At 31.2% G+C, this 23193-nt stretch overlaps 1 protein-coding gene across 11 annotated transcripts in view; it reads left to right on the forward strand.

Annotated features, from left to right (window-relative positions):
* Positions 1-23193, forward strand: part of LOC142330832 (uncharacterized) — a 117623-nt gene that overhangs the window by 38861 nt on the left and 55569 nt on the right. For 9 of the 11 annotated variants that reach the window (XM_075376276.1, XM_075376284.1, XM_075376286.1 and 6 more), the window contains exons 3-9: positions 1447-1598; positions 4835-4892; positions 6055-6385; positions 7697-7967; positions 10976-11036; positions 16995-17219; positions 19046-19309. In XM_075376276.1, coding sequence (XP_075232391.1) covers positions 1447-1598; positions 4835-4892; positions 6055-6385; positions 7697-7967; positions 10976-11036; positions 16995-17219; positions 19046-19309 — 1362 coding nt within the window. The remainder of the gene's footprint in view (positions 1-1446; positions 1599-4834; positions 4893-6054; positions 6386-7696; positions 7968-10975; positions 11037-16994; positions 17220-19045; positions 19310-23193) is intronic. The other 2 variants (XM_075376285.1, XM_075376287.1) reach the window with 2 other exon arrangements.

A 23193-nucleotide genomic window follows, 5' to 3' on the forward strand; every position in this document is an offset into this window, starting at 1 on the left:
ATAAGAACGTTCGTTCGAGAGACTTAGTAGACTATTCATTGATAATCAGTTTCTTTTTTATTTTATAATTAATTTTGTGTCTTATATGATGTTGCTGTGATGAAGTTTTTATGACAGTTTCTCTTGGTCCATAGTTCCTTGTTTTCATCCGTTGAATAGTGTATCTACCCGTTCCACAATATATTATCATGTAACGATCAGAATAAATTACAGAAGTCACGCCGAAACCAGAAAACTGGATTCAAGGATGATCAGAATTGATATATTGAAATATGAAAACCGAAATGTTTCGCGATCACAATTCTTCCTTTACTTCGTACAAGGAAGTAAAAACTGAAAGAAAATTAATAAAAAAATTTTTCTTAGCTCACGCTCAGTAGCCGTTTCTTTATAACTTTTTTTCATTCCTTTTATTTTCTTTTAAATGTAGGTTTTTTGTTTTTGCAGCTCTTGTAATTTTTTGTAGGCTAATTAATATATTTTAAAAATAAATATTTTTTTTTAAACAAAAAGTAAAATTAAAAAAAAAGTCCTAAAAATATGAATGATATGATTCTTTAGCTATTTTTATAATAATTAATTGTAGATCAAATTGACATTCTTAGAGCTTCCTCATTTTTTCATCAGCTTATTTATTATTTTTTCAAAAAACTCAGTAATAATAGTAATAGTAGTCAGTAAAAAGTATTTTTCTGAAAAAAAGATTTTATGGGTTATTTTGAAGGAAAATTATATAATTTACAATGTTTTACAAAAAAAAAAAAATAAATAAATAAATGATTTTTCTAATCACAAGTTGTTACAAAGATAATTTTTAGTGATTTACTTGAATTTTAGTTAATTTCAGTTACAACAGAAGATTTATATTTAAAGTAAATTATTACGAATTTTATTATTAATAATTTATTATTTTTTTAATATGTGTGATGTTTGTATTTTGATGATAATTTATATCTCTTCTGTGATTTTTATAACATCATTATTTATTATTACCTTCTTTGCAGATGATATCGCTGTACATGACATAGATTAGAAGATAATTACTTAATAGGATTAGAGAATTCTGCATTAAAAATTTTAAAAAGTCATTATAAGATGAAGTGTAACTAACTTTTATTACGGGGAAAAATAATTGGAGTATTCTTTGATCATAATTGATATCCTTCTCTAGTTAGATGATAAATTTTCATGGAAGCTGAAATGATATTCTGTTGTTTGAATAATATTAATTGATCACTAAGCTTCTCATTATTATTAAATATTTATTTTGGCTGTGTACATCCATGTCTAAAATATATTTCACTGAAATAAAATTAATTAAAAAATAATTTTTTGCTTTGTTGAAATTCAATCTTACTTACTACATTTTATGACCTCTACTTTTTCTTATTGAGCATAAATAGAACATAAAATTTGGAAAATTATTTTAAGTAATTTAATTTCTAGGTAGTAGGAGGAAGTATAGCTGAATTAGCTGGTGTACAAGTTGGTGATCTTGTAAGGGGAATTAATTATGTTCCTACAAATGAATTTACACATTTAGATGCGCAGCGGGCAATCCTAGAATCTGGTGATACACTCATATTGAATTTATTAAAGTAAGTACTGTCAGTTTTTGTTTTGAACTAAAAAAAAGTGGTCTAATATGTAGTTGTTTAAAAATTTTATGTATTATTATTATTGTATTGAAGTAATCATTTTATTTCTACTTTATCTTTGTCTAGTTTTCTTAACGTGAGATTTTTGTTGTTGATCATTAGTCAGTTTAATGAAATCCAAACCTGCCTGAGCCCCAAATGATAGAGAGAAGAACTAATTCTTCATGGCAATTTTCTCACATAGACAACTTCCACTGCAATTTATTAACTTTAAATTTATTGTATTATATAATATATATATATAAATGTATATAAAAAAAAGTTTGACTTTATTATAATAAAAAATATGGCACATTTTATCTATGACTGCTGTCAAACTCATTCTACCAAGCCATCTTAACTGATGTTTCATGTAGCATAAGTAGATTCGATTAATCAGGAACTATAAAAGTTTGCTAAGAATAAGTTTTCTTATAAGCTATACCATTGCTTTTGTTGCTTGTGATTCTTCAATGTCAGCCTGAACAAAATATGTGTTGCAGATATAATGTGATAAATAGCTGGAGGAGAAACGGAATGATCAAAGGAAGCTTATTGATAGGCTTTAATGCATAAATTACAATTGTTTTATATTATGATTTAGGAATTGTACTTCATTAAAATTTTTATTGAAACAATTCCGATAATATTTTAATGCAGAATTTGAAAGATGGTACAACACAAATTATTTTAAGATGAAAGCTATGCTTTTCTTATATCGGAGGTAGCTTTCACTCCAAGTGATGCTCTTCAGAAACTAGTCTAAAGAAACTTAATCCAGTGAAAGCTAGCTCAGATGTCGGTAAAGTTTGTATAATTTCACCTGAAAATAAAATTAACTTTAGTCAATTTAAAGAAATTGTCAATTTTTAAGTGGTACATTATGGATATCATAAATTTGAACTTTGAATGGAATCTTCAACACTTAATTCTAAGCAACATTTATGTTACTTGGTTTATATATTTGAAATTCTGGGTTGATGGAGTAAATGAAACATCGTTTTGATTCTCAAAATGTTCAATGGCAAACTTATTTTGCATTAAGGTAAATTCTGCAATTGTGAGATGTACGAGTATGTCTGTGATTAAAGATTTGTAGTTCTTTTCTATAATCTTTAAATTACCTTTTTACAGTCATCATTCTATAAAGGAACAAATGGACAATTATATCTCCTGGATAACGCTTTAGATTTCTCTTTAAAACTTTCAACACTTTAATTTTTCTAATGAAAAACTTTCTGTTGAAAGTTTTCATTAGAAAAATTTCAACAGTTTTCATTAAACTGAGTTATGAGGATGTTTGTACCTTAGCACCATCATTGCACTTTGATACAAGATTTTGTAATTTAAGTATCTTACAAGGAAGCTGGCTGAAATAAATTCCAGTTGCTTTCTTTTTTCCTAACATCTTGGTCGCTCTGTAATACATACCTGAGCAGAACTGAAATTTCTGTATAAATATTTTGTTACAATTTTACTTACACTATGCAGATATAATAAAATATGTAGTTTACATAAACAAGGTAGGCAAAATAGCGTAAGATATCACAATTTAATAGTGAAAATGATTCCACAGCACTATCTATAAATAATTCATTAATGAAGTAAAAGTTATCCAGAGCAACTGACGTTGCATATCAAGCTAAAATTTACTGGGGACTATATATCTAACTGTAAGCAGTAGTGAATTAAACATTCTTATTAACATGAATATCCTTATTATTTTCAAATGACATCTTGAATTGCCAACTCTGTGGCCATGCTTCTCTCTTAAACTAGTCATAATCAGTCGGAAACACTAGACTCAATCGGAAAAATTCTAATTTATTTTGACATATACCAAGGAAAAGGAAAAAAGCGCAGGTAGGGGGCTGCATTGGATCCATGGCCACATGTCTTTTGGACATAGAATGTAAAGATTGACTGTTGGATGTGTGTTAGAAATAAGTAATCATGTAGAATTTAGGTGTAGAGAATTTATTTATTTTAAACATGTTGCTTGGGTTTCATTTATTGCTTATAGCTTCTCTTATGTTCAGTCTCTGACATTATGGGCTGTTTGATTCCTTTTGACTCATTCTTTTTTTTTGTACATGTTTGCAGTTTGCTTGAACCTTCAAACTTATATAGAGACATTTTGAATATTTTCACAGCCTTCTCAACTGCAAGTATCACACACCTGATCAACACACCCGATCAAGTTTTCTCACAAATATTTCAGATATCGATAGATCTCATATAGATGAAAAGAATGACAACTTGCAGTACGTGCTATTGAAACCAACTGATGTTAAAGTTTTTCCATATGAAAAAACCATTAGTAATACAAAAAAGCCTTTGGTAAACCATAACCCACTCTATTCGACCACATCCACTCTATTCGAGTGGATGTGGTTATGGTTTACCATAACTCATAACTCGCTCCATAACTCATAAAAATATATTTTATTTAAATTGTTTTCATTAAGTCTCTGTAGAAAGAAAGTCTGTATTTCCTGATCATGTCTGACAGTTTGTCTACCTTCCAGAAAGTTCTTAATTTTTTCCTAGTTTCCAACCATCTTCTGCTTTTCTAGATCCTAGTAATTTCCTTTCTAAGGAAGATTTGTTTATTTCTCCCTGGTGTAAGGTTGTGCACAGCATGTAGACCTTGGGTCTTACCTGTGGTGGAAGGCCTTGTTTTCCCCATCCTTGAGATTCTTTTCTTGTTTTTATATATTCTTGGTTATTCTATAGGCTTTTGTGAGATGTATGGTTATGATATTTTTGTTTTCTTTATTTGGCTCAAGGGCTTTATTACTTCTCCAAGTACTTGAAGCTGTTAGCTCTCCTGAATTTACTATACCTTGGCTATATATGTTTGTGTACAGTTTTTTTTGTTTGCTATGAATTCTGTTTTTGCAGACAGTATTCATGTAGGCCCTTTTATCAGCCATTTCACACATACACACACAACACACCCATGCACACATGCATACACACACACACACACACACACACACACACACACACACACACACAGAGAGAGAGAGAGAGAGAGAGAGAGAGAGAGAGAGAGAGAGAGAGAAAAAGTAAATCTTACTTAATATTATATTATTATATGTAATATTATATATGTAAGGATTATGCATCAACTTTTAAGTCTGTGCACATAACACTTGTAAGTTTTATAATTTAATTAATTGTATGTTTTATAGGGGTGGAGAATATGAACTGCTTGAACCTGAGCCTGTACCACTACTACCAGTGCCAACTGTATGTTTGATAAACAGATTTTTTTTACCATATTAAAAATGTATTATAAAGATAGTGTTAATTATTCATTTGAAAATATTGTTATTTAAATTTTTTTTTAAATATCAAGTGCATATAATTATACTTAATATTATTATATTAGTTAATATACTTATTACTTAATATTATTATTATAATTTAAGTGTTCATTTTTTGTCAATTGTTTAATGCTATCGAGGACCATAAGATAATTTGTTATTTACTGAGATGTACTCAGTAACTTAATCATAATACAAGCATATCATACACAGTGGTTTATGTATTATCCTACTGTATAAAGGAAAGTGAGGAGTGAAACGGTTACCTGGTAACTGGTCCCTTCAAAATTTTAATTATTTGTCAATTTTTCATGTCTTTTTTTATATTTAAATCTACTTTTTAAAAACAATGCCTTACATAAAGTACAATAAATATCATCAAATTTACAGCATTTTTTTGAGGGAAATCATAATAGATATTAAAAAGAATGGTAAGAAACAAATCACAGTTCTAAATTATTTATGGAAAATAAATTTTACTTATAATTTTTACATGTATTTTATTATCTTAATAAAATAAGTTTGGTAGATTAGTCAAAATTAGTTCTTTACAAAATTTTTAATCAGATGACCACAATTTGTATTTGGTTTTGAAACATTTATAAAACTTATAACATATTTAAGTGATTAAAAAAAATTGGTGCCTTGAGCAGCAAATGGGTAGCGTAATGCTATTTAATAACTCTTCATAGTAAAAATTGCCATAAAGTTATTTATATATTAAAAAGCACTACTTGCCTTATATTGTCTAACTTTTAATTTTAAAATAAATCTATTTTTTATATATTTTCAAGATTTTTTTTTACAGTGAAAAGAAGGATGATGAAATAGTCATGATTGATTTTACTTTTTTTCAGAATGACAGATTAAGCAAAAAAAAAGATAACTTGACTATGCAGTATATATTCATTCTGTATTACACTAGTTTATTCTTATATTATGTTAAGTAATTTATTTCATTTATATGCTTAATAAAAAATTTGTAAAAGCACACATTTTTAGTTAATAAATCTAATATCCTTTAATTAAAACAAAGAATTTATTTTTAAAACAAAACCAACAGTTTCTTTTTTCATGTTTATTAGATACCTGTTATCGATATACAGTCACCGGAAGATAAAGAAGTTGAGGAAATTGGACAACAAGAAATTTCTGAAGAATTAGAATTATCATTTTTAGTACATCTTGATCGTTCCGGAAGAATTTCAGCCGTTGAAGAAATTCCAACCCCACACTCAACACCACGTTCTACTCCTCGAACTAGGACTTCATCAGCTGGAAGTGAAAAAAGAAGGAAATCTTCCTCTTCAACACATTCTGAGAAAATTTCTGATCAAGAAACTGCCAGTAAACCAAAAATTTCATTAACATTGAATGATAATGGACCGATTAACATTCAACCACCAAGTTATGAAGGTAAGTTATGACATTAAGCACTTACAATGATGAAAGTAAGATTTTCTTAAAACTGTGTGCATTGCTAGATTATCGTTTTAAGTTCTCTAAAATAATTTTTTTTTTTGTCATGCAAACTTAGTATATTGACCCCTGTGGGAAAGTTGTAATTACTGTTTTAAGATTCTAACTGGTAGCGAACATTAAATTAGTCTTATGTGGTTTTAATGTATTGCTGGTAGTGATTTATTGCTAAAAGCTGAATTTCCCGTTCTATGCACGGGTAAATACTGACTTTGTAATCACTATATAGCTCTGCCTTTTTGAGCTCAAGAAAACATTCATTTCTCTTTAACTTTTTAAAAATACTCATTTTTAGCAGTTTTCCACTCTTTTAGCTCTTGTTTGTTATTTGTGGATGTTTCCTTGAAACTAACTTCATGCGTACTACCTGCTAATTCTATTATGATTATGTAGCATGTTCCTGTTTAAAATTAATAATTATTGCCAAAATATGCTTGTGTGCTTATAGTTTAATCATGCATATGCATTTTTTCTTGCTCATATGCCGCTAACTCTGCTTTTCGCATGTGTAGTTTGGATTTTCTGTACTTTCATTTGTTTCATAATTCAATTTAATGTCATCAGATGGGATTAACTGTTTCTATTTGCTTCACTAGGAAAGATGTAGCCTACTTGCTATACCTGCAAGCAAATGCAAAAACGTTTCACAATCTTTCTCAATCTCAAAACATATAATTGTTATTGAACTGTTAATTTTGGTTCTCAGTACCTTAAAACATTAAATAATCCTTCAAAGATAAAATAAATACATTTTTTTGATCGCTAAATACAAATAAAGTGCTGTACAAATATAAAGAGCAAATAAAATATAGATTATTCTAATTGAAATAGATTGGAAAACAAATTTGCACTCAAAAACAATTTATAAAAATTTTAATTAAAATATAAAACTAGGGGGCCATATCAATCGGTTAAGAACCGTTCAATAGATTCAAGGAAGAAGTAAATTTAATAAAAATAGTGTATAAATAAAATAAACAAATGAAAAAAGAAGAAATAATAATAAAAAATGTGACAAATAAACAGTACTTGTGAAACAATTAAAATGAGTATTTTTAGCATAAAATAGAAAAAAAAAAGTTGTCTTTGTCAGTCTCAATTGAAAGTGTAAATTTACTTGAAAACGACTAACCATTGAAACCTTCAATTCAAACTGCCCACCGTGACTTAATTCATGCCTCTTTTGCAGTTGAGAATCCAATTATATAATATTTAAAATAAATTAAACCTAATTTTATTTATTTTTAGATGCTACTAAAAATATGTCTGGAAGTAAAAAAGATAGTTCTAAACAACAAGAAGTCTCTCTTCATGAAGAAATGAGAATGGAAACATCACTTAAAACGATAACGACTGAGATTAAAGAAAGGACAGAAGAGGAATTTATAATGGGTATACGAGAAGGGATAGTTGAACGTGCACGTAAGGAAAATCGGCAGTTAACTGAAGAAGAAATAGCTGAAATGATGGCCGGTGAAGCAGAGGTACTTGAAGGAAAGACAGGAAAAGAAGTTATAGGGTAAGCGACTATAAATTGTTTTGTAAAGTTCTGTTTATTTTGTTATTTATTTTATTTTAGGTGAAATCGCATATTGCAGTTCGTATCTCAAATTAAAAATTACTAATGGTAAATTTATTTTCTCCAAAGTTATAGATCTTGTTTGTTTTAAATTAGAAAATACAAAATACAACTTATCACACAGTATTTTAGACTTACAAATACGCTACTTGTTATCAATAAGTTATTAAAAAGAGAACTTGATCTGTAGCAATAGTAGTAGTAATAATAATAATAATAATAATGGTATACTGATAAACGACAATGATAATGTAATAGACGGCTTAACTTGTCGTTGTAATAAGCTTTTGTTTTATCGGTACGAACAATATTACTGTAAGGTAACTGGAGAATCATTAATTTTATTTGTAAACTAATTTATCAAATGAAATATAAAACCAATGTGTGCAGTTCTCTCTGCAGCTCAGGCCCCCGAATAATATATGTTATGTGTTTGTTTTCTGTTGCTTGTAAACTATTATATCTCAGTGAAATATGTTATTAAAATAATACATACAAATATCTGTAAAATACATAAATTGTTTCATGCAGGAATAGACAGAATTTCAGGACATGTTCTACAAATGAAAATAAAAATAAAAAAAAATTCATACACATATGCGTCTGAAAACACTTTGTTTTCAAGTTATAGCTTGTGAAAAATCATCCTCGTACTTTCTGTTTCACGGGTAAATTGAAGTCATACTGAAATTTTTTAAACTTAATTTAAGTTTCCATAACTTTTCCTGGAAAATATGACCACCCCTCAAGTTTTACCATTATAATGAAACTACTTATTAGACTTCAGACTCATTGACAATAATAAAAATAACAAGCACAGACCTAGTTCCTATTTAACCTAATTTATGTTTTTGTTAGTATGTGTTATGTCGAACAGGATAATTGTAATAATTTTACCTACAGCTGTTGTTTAATTTAACAATATTAAATATGTAGATATCATACTAAAGTATTGATAATTTTAATTATCCTCATGTATGTAGATAGTGAGGTAAAAGAGAGGATGTGGCCATCCTCCCCCACATGTGAATTTACCATACTCTAAATATTATATGTGCGATAGCTTTTCTAATATTATGCAAGTATAAAATCTTGTCATATGTTGTACAGTCGACTCTCGATAATCCGATATTCTTTAGTTGGATAACTCCAGTAAACCGACTCTTTTCTTCCAAATGCTGAGGCAATTACACAATTTATGACTTGTAAAAAAACGGGGTAAAAATATAAAAATTTGTAAAAGATGTCAGTGGTAAAAGCGATCGGAAAACATTCAAATCTGGCGTTCACCGTACGCTTGGTTTTTCCAGGAACATTCCAAACATACTCTTCTTTCTGGCGAAATCATCTAAGAAAAAGCTAGTCTTTTATATAATGAATCGGTGAAGAAAGAAGATTTCCGCGCAAGTGACGGACGGTTTGACAAATTCAAGAAGCGCTATTGAATCCGTTTGCTAACCACCACAGGTGAGAAACTTTCTTGTGATTTTGCTGCCGTTGAGCCATATAAAGAAAACTTTGTAAAGACAGTCCAAGAGTTGGGTCTTGGTCCTGACCAGATTTATAATTCCGATAAAAGCGGGTTATTTTGGAGGCTGCTTCCAAAAAAATATTCGTCCATTGTGCTGAAAAGAGCGCTTCAAGTCGAAAAACAATAAATTAAATATCGAGAAACAAAATTACGTTTGTGTCTTGTTCAAACGCGAGTGGTACCCGTAAATGTGAATTTCTTATCAAAAAATCCTTGGGCTTTTAAAAACGTAAGACTTCCTGTAAAATACAAAAATCTACGTCGAGCGTAGATGACAAGGGAAGTATTTTTTTGAATAGTTTAACGAGAAGTTCGTGTCATCAGTAAAAAAATTTCTTAAACAAAGACGGTTACCAGAAAAAAATCATTGTTATTTTTAGATAACTGTACGGAGAACCCTGATGAGGAAGACTTAGAAAGTAAAGATGGGTTTATCCGTGTCTTATTTGTTTCACTGAATGTTAGGCTATCATTCAACCGTTCGATAAAAATGCGATCCAGATGATTAAAACAAATTTCAAAAAGAGTCTATCGTATAGTGTAATGAGAAAATCGGAAAATACGCCTATTTTAAAATGTTTAAAAGAAATAAATCTTAAAGACGTCGTGTTTGATCGTGTACAAGCACAGTAAAAGAAACCGCCCAAAGTAATAGTGCGCTTTTGGAATAACTTGTACTTGTGGCCAACTCATCCTCTATTAGATTTATACGAAAAATGGAAAAAATAAAAAACAGTGGAAAATGAACAATGAAAAAATACCGACGACATCCGAAAATTTGATTTCAGTCCTGATGCTGAATAAACGACATAAGGAGTCACCAGCTCAACTAGGCAATCAGAAGGACTGACACAAGACTACTTAAGTAAACGGCTGACCGGAATCGAAGATGAAAATTATCAATTGATGACCGACCGGGAGATAATTGAAGATGCGCTAGATCAGGACGAAGACCATGACGACAGTGAAAATGTGTGACACCTTCGTCATCGATCAGTACCGTAGGTCATGAAAGTGCTCCGAGCGGGTTAACGTGTTTATCCAGTGGACTTAAGAAAATGAAATGGCAGCTGTCGATATTTTAACATTAAGATGCTTGTGGGAAAATAATTTTAAACAGTCCATTAAACGAAAATAACGAAAGACTATCGACCAGTATTTTCTGTTAAGTAGTTAATTGTATTGTTATTTTCTTAATAAATTTCATCGGTTATTCAAATTGATAAATGCATATGAATGTACGTAACGTTTTCTGTTGGTTATTCCATGGAAATTAGGGTAATTCCAGTAATCCGACAAATTCCGGTAATCTAACACCAGGGCTGCCCGATACGTATCGGGTTATCGAGAGCCTACTGAATAAATATTTCAGTATAATTTATAAAAAATTAATTAACACTAATTGTTTATTTTTCAGAGTGAACTTTCAGAAATTTATGCCAAAATGTGATTTTATCAAAGATTCTGAAGTTTTTAAGGTAACGGGTAATATCTTTCTAAATATACAAAATATTACTTTTAATTATTTCACAAATTTAAAAATCTTATTTGGACTATAAAATTGTAATTATGTATATAGGCTACTTTACTAAAACCATTTATTTAACAATTATTTTTGGTTTGCCGGTTAGCATGTCTTTAAAAATTAAATTATTCTGCTGTTATCACAATTCTTATTTATCGGTGAATCTAATATTTAATAATAATATTCTATACTATTTGAAACGTTGGTTTTTATTCTAATTTTAAGAAAAATTATTTATATCGCATTTTTTATACGATATGAAGAAAAATAAAACTTATATTAAATGACTGAAGTTTATGTAATCAAATGTTTTGTTTGGAAACGATTTGAACGTTTGCTAAATCTTGAAAATTAATTTATAAAAAGGGCAATTATTGTAATAAAATATATATTATTTATATGTACTTTCCCGGTTGCATTTTGTTGGGATCAGGTATTAAATAAAACTTTGTCTTTCCTTCTAAAACTGCCTTCTCTCTGCTTTTTTTTTGTAGATGCTGCCTTGAATCTTTTCCATGTTACATATGCCCTTCTCGTCTTAAATTTAAATTTTAAGAAACGGCTTGCTTCGATAAGAAGGTACTTTAAACATTAGCTTGTCTATATAACCTTTGTTTAGAATAATAGTTCCCAAACGGTCCAACAGGGAGGGTCACTATCCCATTAAACCTTGATAAAGAACAGGTTGCTTCACTGGATCAACACCAGAAGGTGGCAGCATATAAAAATAAGACTTGGACAGAGGTTGAAAAAATTCCTTCGGTAATTAAAGAAAGATGGGAAGATAAATACAGTGCTTTTGATCAGGGTTGTTTACCGAACCATCTCTTCTTGTCCTGCTCGCAGAAGTTTTCTTCAAGAATAGTATTCCGTATTTACAATTAATTCTATACATGCCACTACTATTGAATTTATCTTGTGATATATTTTTATTAAGATTAAATATTTTATTAAATTATGTACAGTTTAAAATACATAGTACAACTTTCATTATTGCAGACATTATTTCATTTGTATTTTTATTAATGAAGTTATAAACAATATATTTGTTAGGTTTATGTTTTTGATTTTTTTTAAAATGTTATTATTGAAGTACCTATTTATTTTTTATCTTTTAAATATATTTTTATTTACGCTTCTATAAAAATTGCAACAAAAGTAAAATTTGTAGAATGAATTGCAAATGATTGTAAACAAATATATGTAGGAAAAGAATAGGTCCTTTAAACGAAGATTATTGGAACATTTAAGAGCAAACCAAGAATTAAAGAAAGAATTTTAAAAATGTTGCCGATTACACTGGGGAACAAAAAATAATTTTTTTTTGTTTCAGGAAGAAAAATATGTGATTGTGATAGTATTTTTTCTCCTGAATTCAAATATGATGTAGGTTTTCCCCATCACACAAGGTTTCCGAGAGACAGGAATTTATAATGTCAAACATTTTAATATTTTCTGCATTCTTAACTACACAATATCCAAACATTTGACTCACCTAAAAAGTAAGAAATGACGATTTTCTGCTATATTTCGCCTGTGGATATTTCCTAACCGGCCAGCATAACAGGATTCCATTTGGCTTGATACCTTTTTTCCATTGCTGAAATTTCCTGATGAAAGTGTAGCCCGTGTTCATCGGTCACAGGAAGTGTACTTTTAAGGACAAATTACAATCCTAATTTTTACAAGGTATTATAAGACGGTTGACTATATCACGGTAATTTTCTGCCTTTCGATTTCCCAAAAAACTCTGAATAACATTTTTGAATGCTTGCCAAGCTGCTTTCTCTAGTGGATTCAATAGTTCCTCTAAACTTTTCATCGCGCATTAGCGATCGTATTTGTGGACCCACAAATATTCGTTCTTTAATTTTTGAACCGCTAATTTTGGGAAACGTCTGTTTTAAGTAAATGAAACCAGGAGTATAGTCCATGGACTTGACGAAATTCTTCATTAATCCTAGTTGATATGTATCGGAGGTAGATACACATTTTTTAGGATTACACAACGGGTCGTATTTCACATTTTTCTGTTCAGGAATGAGTGATTCGCGTTTAGGCCACTGTTTTCTAATGAAATGATTTTTTCTGTCCCTACTATTCCATTCACACAAAAAACGACAGTGCTTTGTGTAACCAAGAATAAGTGCAATTATCTTCAAATCGCACAAATATACCATTCATATAATGCATATTGAGGCTTTTCGAATATAAATTCAGTTTACATATGTTTGTTTCACGCTAGCAGAGCGAGCCACAGGTACTGATAGGATTTTATTTCCATTATGCAGAAACACAGTTCTTAAACTAACTTTAGAGGAATCGATGAACAAGCGCCATTCTGTTGGGTTATGTTGATTACAAAATGTCTCCATAAGAGAAGAAATGTCATTACAAACCACTAAGCCATTTTCTTTAGAAAAATAGTCTTTAAATTGAGAATGATGATTACGATAAGTACATATTTTTGTATTCTCTTGAAGAAGGTTCCATCCTTTTAGCCGGGAAGCAAGCATTTCAGACTGATTTTTGACTAAATTTAAATCTCTTATGAGATCGTTAAAATTTTCTTGTGTCAGAAATATATTTTATCAAACTCATATTCAGAATATATATTAGTAACGTGAAAATAAATATTTTAGTAAAAAAGTAATAGAAAGGAAAAACGAAAAAGGGTGAAGGGAAAGAGGGGAAAAAGTGAAGATGGGATGGGGTTAAGAAGTGATGAGGGAAAGAGGGAAAAAGAGAAACGTTAAATTTTGTGATGTTCAGTTTTTTAATGTTTTACTAAACTTTCATTTATGTGCATTTAATCTATATATATATATATATATATATATATATATATATATATATATATACTTAAATCTAGCTACGTGCGACATGCTACGTGTTACGTGCAAGCCCTGGGATGTCGATATTGTGTGTCAGGCTGTGCCTGGGTTCACGGCCCGGGTTAAATTTGTGGGAGGCGGTTGACTGGGAGAGCCCAGGCAGGATCAATGATCCGGGGCATGCCCAACCGTCTCTCCGCCTTCACCTTGTGACATCATGACTGGCACAGTTTAGGTTTATGGACAAATTACCATCCACACCTAACGTGGCAGAGGGTCCACGTAAAAATCCTCTTTCTGCAGAGCCTTTGTCTTCACAACCGAAGCGAAGGAAGAGTGTTGAATTCAGCGGTAAGGAAGAGATCATAGAATTAGAACAGAAGAAAAAGGAAACAGTTTAAATCGAAGAACATTGGTTCAGTACCGAAATATTTGGTTATCCAGAGGAAAGACAGTGATTTACGAAAACTAGCCCTTTCGTGATAGCTGATAACATAACGGAAGATGCTGGAGGACCAGTAAAGGAGACGCGAAAAACTGCAATAGGATTGTTTGTAGAAACTGTCAACGACGTCCAATCTCTGCGATTGCTAAAAGACAAGAAAATCGGAGTCATGGACATCGAGGTATCTCCTCATAGTACTTTGAACACCTCAAAGGGCGTTGTAGTGTGCAGGGATTTGTTAAACTGTACAGAAGAGATTGTAGATGAACAGGATAATCAGGGTGTTGTTGCGTGCCGTCGCTTAAACATGCGTCGGAATGGGAAAGTTCAACCCTCCGCAACACATGTGCTTACTTTCAACAAATCAAAGTGTCCAGAGAAGATTTTCACAGGTTGTATGTGCGTCCGTTTATCCCAACACCCTTGCGTTGCGTTGGGTGCCAGCGATTCGGACATACGGCGGCAAGGTACACAAGAAAACAGATATGCGTGTGTGGTGAGCCGTTACTCTCAGATGACCCGTGCAAGGATCAGGGACGTGTCTGCGTCAACTGCCATGGAAACCATTCTGCAAGGTCTAGAAATTGTCCTACTTACAAACAGGAAGTAACTATCCAAGAGATTAAGACAGCTCGAAAGTGAACTACTTTGATGCAAGAAAGATTGTACTTGCCAGGACACCAAAAACAGCTTCGTATGCGCAAGTTGCGACTACTGCAGCTCCTACAGCCTCTATAAAATCACAGGATGTGCTTGCAGAATTGGCACCAGTCTTAGCTACGATGATCGAACGTATCATCGAGGACAAAATGAAGAGCCGTTCATCAAGAGAAAAAAGTCCGAAGCATATGCAGAAGAAAGTAGAAAGATCTATTGAAAGTAGCTGTGTTAAGCTATTGAAAGCCAAAATCTGTTTCTACAATTAAAGCAGTAACTGAAAAGAAAACCGAACCAACTAAAGTAAAGGTAAAGGAAGTAAAACCCCCACCGAGGAATCTGCGAAAATAGAAGTTATGATTCTGGAAAAGGAAGATTTTAAAAAATCGTTAGTTGGACTACCGAAAACAGAGACCGTTAGCGGAAAAGGAGAGACAATCGACCGTCCCACAAACTTTAGCTGTAAGTGCATCCAGTGTGGATTGCGATGTACTTTTGTCTGCGCCAGAGGAGCGGTGTCATCCGACGCTGGAAGCAGGAGATCCTCCGAGACTTATGGCGGGGGAACTGAAGACTCCATCTCGGAGGACTCGGACATAATGGATGTCAACATCGTGGCCTTTCGGAGGACGGAAAAAAGGACTAAAAAAGGATGGCCGAAAGGATAAAATTAAAGGAAAATTGATTCTATATTTCTATGGATAATTTATAGATATGTATTTTTTAAATAATTTTTAGATGTCTTTTTTGATGTGAGACATTAAGTGACAAGAGCCCTTTACACTCGTGTCATAACTTATGTATAATTATATATCGATGTTTTATACATATTTTCGAATGATGATTATAATGGAGTTTTTACTAAATGTAAAATTTGAATTGATCGACAACGTTTCGAAAGAAATGGTTTCTTGTTTTAAGCGGCAAGGACAATTTACACCCTTGCCATTTTGTGTTATTTTGGGTTTTAGTCCTATGATGAGTTAGTGTTTTAGATGATTCTTATCGACAAGACAAGTCAATTGACTATGTTGCTAATGTTTTAATACAGGGAAGCAATAGTATATTATTCTTTTTTGTTGTGGAAGGGGCTAATGACCTAATGACCATAGTAGTCGATGTCCTTAAACTTAAAAAAATAAATAAATAAAAAAATATAATAATAAAAACTTGATTATTTGAAAAAAAAATGTTGAAATATTTTGTAAAAATATATTTAGAATTACAAATAATTGTTTTAATAGCTCACTTAATTGTAAATAATATTTAGTTTTCTTGGATTGTGATAACAGTTAGCTTTTACATGAAATGATGCTGCATTATCTAATGCAGTATTTTTTACTGATGATGAATCTGTGGATTTCAAATATTATTATATAAACATGTGAATTTATATTAAGCTGGCTATTTTGGTGTTTTCATAGGTGATTTTTATTAACAGTGTAATCATTAACTTGCAGATGTAATAAATCCAAAAGGTAATCTCATTTTCCAGTTTGCTAAATTAAGAGAATTGTTTTATTAATAATCTTTTTTTGCGTAGGGATATTTATGTAGTCAATATCATGTGAGATTATCGGTTAGCCTATAGCAGTTTTGGTTTACCGTCTCAGTTAGTTAATATCATATAAGTTCCTGTAGAACAAACTACCTTCCTAATTGATTATAGCAACTCAATAGTTAGAAATTTTATTGCCTCTTACTATAATCTATAATTAAAGAAAATAACAGGAAAGTATCTTAATAAAGTTTTGTTTGTACTGGAAATAACCCTCTTTCTTGTGCTCTCATGGTGAACATTTTTAAATTCTATTTACTTAGAGGAAAAAATAGAATATTACTCAAATACAAATATTTATTTTATGTACTATAGTAAATAATGTAAATATGTACATATTATAAATAGATTTTGATCGATTGTATCTTTGAATCTGCATGTTGTATATACACTGTATGTATTTAATGTAATTCACAGGTACTACAAGAAGAACAAACAAAAAAAGAAACTTCAGAAGAAAAACAATTAGAAAAAGATCCATTAAAAAGATTCTCTAAGTTTCTTGTCAAACCGAACACGACTAAACCGATTCCAAAACCCAAACCGATTCATCCTGAACCTATGCCATGGCAACAGAGACTTAATTCATCTAATGTTCCTGAAAGTGTGATTTCCAATACAGCAGTTGCAAGTTCTGAGAAGGTACTGAACAAACACAAAATTATCAGTTTTTAATTAACATTTTGTTTTTTATTTTTTTACGTTACATCTAGACACTGCAGGATTTTAATTTTGCTATTGTGTTTGTCAATAGGTATTATTTAATGGGTGCAACTCGCAGCATGAAAAACTATAATGACAAAATATATACTAGGCATAATGGAGATAAATTTGAGATAAAATTAGATGAATTCTACTAGGCATAAGTTAATTCTATGCTAAAATTTAAAATAATAACATTTTTTATTTCTTTTATTGATACTATGTATTGAAACTTGGCAAAAATTATTGTGTCCCAAATTTTATTTCAATTAACATGAAATTGTATTTTTAGGGTTAGTTTTTATCTCATCCAATATATAAAATCTTAATCTTTTATACTTAGTTACAATATTTCTTTTTACCTACCAAGAAACAGATATAAACTATTAGATTAAATTTATCATTCATTAGTTTTATTCCTTTTTTGTTATGTTTGTTACTTACATACATAGTAATCTGTATAACCAATTATAGTTTGACTGTTCTCTTTTCTTCTATTCCTAGCAGAAAATTATAGCACTAATTCAACTCTTAAAAACCTAAATATGCCGGTAACATTGGTACTTAGGTTCAATTAAAAATAACTATACCTCCAGTTGAAGTTAAACCCGGTCACCTTATTAAGAGTAGCAGTCCATTGACCTAGTTTCTATTTCTTTTACAATATTAAGAAAATATTTCTAGTTCTCAGGGTAAAGTAATCTATCTCTTTTTAAAATATTAATTTTTGTCGAGTTGTAATTGAATCTCAAAAACTGCTTGTTATAAGACTTCTCTTTTTTAACAATTTTAGATGACTTTATTTCATTTAAAACATTAAGTTATTTATATTTAAAAAAATAAGCTGTATAATCTTTACTTAATTTTGGTTTGTGTTTAACCCCCACAATGGACCCAATTACACTGATGAAAAAAAGTAGGCGCATTCTTGGTGGGCTGTATAGAACAGCATTTTTGCTCTTTTCTGGCAGTTTGTTTCCTGTTGAGAGGTTATTTTTGTGTAAAGCTTTAATAATAAATATTGACTCTTTATCAATATGTTGCATCAGAGTTAGTGTATTTTCTCAATATTTGTAATGCACTCTACAGGGAAACATATTTTACTTCTTATATTTCAGTCATATAATAAATCATCTTATATCATAATCATATATTTTGTCATGATATTTGTAATAAAAAATATAAATTTTTTATTCAATAAACTGAATTAATTTATAAAATTAGAGCTATTTATAAAATCAGGTTTTGTTTATTGTTTTTAAATAATTATTCATTTATTTGCTAGAGATTGATGTTGCGAAATCATGGTTAGTTTTTATGTGTTATTTTACATACAGTATCTGTTTCCAATTGATGGTGGTTTTTAGATTTTACTTTTATCTTTAATTAAATATTAAATATTTTTGCAGTATTTAATTTTGTAAACCGATATTTTTTTTATCCTTTTTTGAAATAAATATTTTTTTAAATATCTTAAATATTATTTATTTTCTAAGTAATTTATGAATGAAGCCATTACTTGATGAAAATCCATCATAACAAAATAAAATAAACAAAATATGTTATTAGATCTTAACAAAGTTTACTTAAAAAATGACAGCAGCTGTTTTGGTACATAGTACCTTCCTAAACCAAAATACTAAAGCTGAAGCTTGTGATTTTTTAATTAAATTTTGTGAAAATCTAATAACATATTTTATTTATTTTCTTTTATTTATTTTTTTATCTTGTTCTGCATTTTTAAAGTTAAATAATTTTAATAACAGACAAATGAAGTTCGCAAAGCAAGTTTGAAAACTGAACAAGAAAGTATTACTACTAAGACAGAGGCACATGTTGAAAAGAAGGAAGTGCAGAGTTATGTTATGACATCTGTACAGGAATCTAATGATAATTTAACATTAACATATGAAGGAAGGAGCCAAAAAGAAGAATATAATGAAGTGACAGGAATTAGAGAAGATGAAATAGAAGGAGATGGTAAAGTAGAAAATGGCGAAACAGAAGAAGAATTGGAGACTATCAATTGGGTAAACTTGATTGATTTAAATTTTTCTTTAATTTGAAGAATAGGGTAATTAACAGATTATTAAAATTGTGGTTTCATATTGTAATTTTGTAATTCCATGCATTTGTGTAAAAAAAAAAATTAATGCATTTAATGTAGTAAAGTACTTGTACATACATCCTTTTTTGTTGTATGGGTGATTTAAAAGAAAAAGGAGTTTATTTTTTATATCCATTGGCATGAATAACATATCAATAATCAAAGCAGTCTTTTCTTTTGATCTTGCATAATTAATTTTGTTTCATACTTTGTTGCTACTAATTCAAATATTAAATTTTTTTTTTCTCATTTGACTTGCATGAAAAAAATTGGTACTGTTGAATGAAAAACTTAAAATAAGTTATTAAATAAAAATAATGTTTTAAGAGAATATCTTAAGATTTACTATATTGAGTTAATTTGTACCAGTTAATTTTTATCAGTTGATGTGTATAGCAACCCAATTTCTTCTAATATTGCCTTCGAAAACAATTTCTAAAAAACACTACTTTTTGTTGAATAAAATTAAAATAGGGATTTAAAAACAACGAGAAAAATTATTTAAAAAATTCCATTAGATTTTTTTCTTCTTTCCTTTAAAGTTATTCTTATTTTTAATTTCTAATATATACTAATTTTAATATTTGTGTTCCTAAAGTGTATGTTGCAATCTGTTCAACTACTGAACAATAAGCAACCTCCTTGTGGCCCAGTCAGATGAGGGTGATATGTGTGATGTGTAAATGAGATGTAGTCTTATACAGACTCAGGCTGACCATTCCTGAGGGCACTGGTATTTACTGCCTAGTATTCAGATCCATATAAAACCAACTAACATTTACTAGGATTTGAACCTCAAAACCTTTGATTTTGAAAATCAGCTGTTAAACAAATGATTTTGCAATGTTGAGTTTACCATTAGACCAGACTGGTGGTATAATTTTAAGTAAATTTAATTTTACTCGTTTTATTGATCAATTAATTTTATTTTTATTTTTAGTAATTTTATTAATTCTGCATTGGAAGATTATTTTCGCTATCTAACAGATAATTTTCAATACTTTTTCTGATAAAATCCATTTTGATGAATTAATTTTTAATTTTATAAAATAGTAAATAAAATAGTTAATTTATATAAATGTAAAAAAAAAAAAAAAACATTAGAAAAAAATCGTAACAAGTATGAGGTATATTTGATTAACTAAATGACTGCTGCAATGAAACAGGTCAGTGAAGTATTTTGAGGTATTTTATGAAGTATTTTTTTTTAATTTAAGTTTATTAGCCTAACAATTAAATAAAATATTACAATTTTTAAGGGATTAGGGGTAGGTATCATAATTAATGTCTCATTGCATCAAAATTGTTGTAAAATTAAAGAATTTGAACACAGCAAAACATTTATACGTCTTTTACCTGTAGCTTCATTTAAAATCATCTCAAATTGTACTAATCTGTTAAAATGCATTACAAGTTGAATATGAGAAAGTAGATGACTTTCTGAGTCTTCTTAAGACTTTTCAAAGAAACAGAAACAGTGTGAATACACAGTAAAATTGTTCTCATTAAAGTAAGTGAATGGGTTAGTAATACCAATTTTCTGAGTCCTCATTTAACATGTACAAATAAAGTGAACTTAAATAATTTCAATTAATGCCTTAAGCACTGAAGAAGTTAGAGGAAGAAGAAGTTAGATATTGAAGAAGCACGGAGAAATCATGGGCCTGGTCTCCGCAAGGTGGGCAGATGATCTCTTCTGCAGCGTGGATATTAAAATAGGTATCCCTGACCTGTGACAGGGTCACAAGGCGATAATGGTCCTAGACTTAAAACAGGACAAGAAAAGCGTGTTTGCCAGGAGAGTATGTGATGATGTCCCAAGATTAGGAAATATGCTTAATGAGGGAAAGTTGGTCCCAGGCAGTGTTCTGAGAGATGCATCGGAAACTGAGATTCAACTTGGAAGACCAAAAGAGGGTGCCAGTGTGGGTGAAACTTTTGTGATCATCATAAATTTGGACATGGAAGATGCCCAGGTTACTAGGAATATTCTGGATGGAATTTTGAAGATAGAGGATTTAGTCAAAAACCCAATCCCTGTGAGCAGAACAGGGCCAAGGTTAGGCGGCTATTAGAATACTTGGCTAGGAGATATGGCAAGGGAAGATCACTCCATATAGCCAAGGAAGAGAGAGTTACACGGATACCAGATAAGGCTGAAGTGACTCCAAAAAAGATGATTATAAACAAAGAAGGATTATCTTATGCTCAACTCTTAAGAGAAGTCAAGGCCGAAGGAGGGGCTTTAACCTAGAATAAAAGATGAGGTTGGTTAGGCTAAGGCCTTATCAGAGCACATTCAGAAGACCCTCCAGGGGGTAAAAAAATCTCTGGTGGTAAGCTAGATAAATAGGCTGCAGAGCATTAAGAAATTTGGAATATGAAGCCAGTAAAGATGAAGTGTTGAGAACAGTCAGGGAGGTCCTTCCACCGGAAGAACAGGCAGAGGTTAAGGTTACCTCCCTTAGACCGGCCTTTGGACAGTAGTAAAATGCAACTGTCACCCTACCTAGGAGATCAGTTAACTACTTGGTGGAGGAAGAATCCGCATAGGGTGGCCGTCCTGTCGGGTGCTACTAAGAGAGGAAGACCCCAGATGTTTCCGGTGTTTCCGGAGCGGGACACAGAGCTTTGACTTGCACCGGGCCTGACAAGCCAAACTTGTGCTTTTCGTATGGGAAGCCTGGACACAGAAGAGAGCAGTGTGTTGAAGTAGCACGCTGTGCATCATGTGGTTTTGAGTGCCACCGAGACACGAGTTTTCCGACCACAAAATGAAATATCTTCTGTTTCATGCTAACAGGTCCAGGGACGCCATGGTCATCTGTTGGGCGATTGGCCAGAGAGAAGCAGTGGATGTTATCCTCGTCTTGGAACCCAATGTGGAGGCGGTCGGGAGACCAAGTTGGCTAGTGGATCAGGCTTCAGGAGCTGCGATCGGTCTCCCGATAATAGACACCATGTTGAAAAGGCCAGTACCGCTTTGAAGCAGTCGCAGGATTCGTGGCAGGGGTCCTGCAAACCAAAGTCCGGGAAGAGAGGAACTGATGGATGCTTCCAGGTGGATCTTCTAGTGAGCACCGCAATACAAAGTTCTCAGATTGAGGCGGAAGAACATGACCGGAAGGTCGGAGGGTGAAAGACAGCTTTCTGCGGAGCCGTCGTTCGTCCACGCGCTTCTGTGGATGGGCGACAGTGATGAAGCACGGAGACTCTGGATCCCTCTGGCTCAAAGGCACCTCCCGGGGAAGTGCAATGCTTAATTGTGAACCCGACTCCGGGAGAGGAGGATCGGTGAAATCCTCCTCCCGAAGTCGGTTGGGCGCAGGCACACATACGGTCTCTTAATAATGTCTAGCGGAACCTGTTAGCGAGTCCGACACTCCGTCCATTGATGGGGTTCCTCAGACTCTTCGGAAACGATTATAAAAAAAATTATTGCCTTAAAAATTTACATTCTAATTTGGACTGATTTTATTTACTTTATCGCATATTTGCTTTACTATTATTTCATAATTTATAGGTTTTTTCACAATTAATCTGTTCAGTTTATGATGTTACGCTGATCAAGATTTTCCTTGAAGTTTAATTTCCTCGAGGTGGTGAATATTAATAATCGCTCTCCAATAAACCAACTTCTGTGCTAAGATAGTTTTCTTTTCTTGGGTATAACACATACCCAAGAAGATTTGTAATCCATTCAGTTTTGAGTTAATGGAACTAACATTGTTTAAGAACATGTACACAGTACATATATATTGTCGTGTGTTTGTGACTCGATCAGGATATTAACAATTAAAAGTGTTT

Source organism: Lycorma delicatula, chromosome 10 (assembly GCF_047948215.1).
Source record: "Lycorma delicatula isolate Av1 chromosome 10, ASM4794821v1, whole genome shotgun sequence".
Taxonomy (NCBI): domain Eukaryota; kingdom Metazoa; phylum Arthropoda; class Insecta; order Hemiptera; family Fulgoridae; genus Lycorma; species Lycorma delicatula.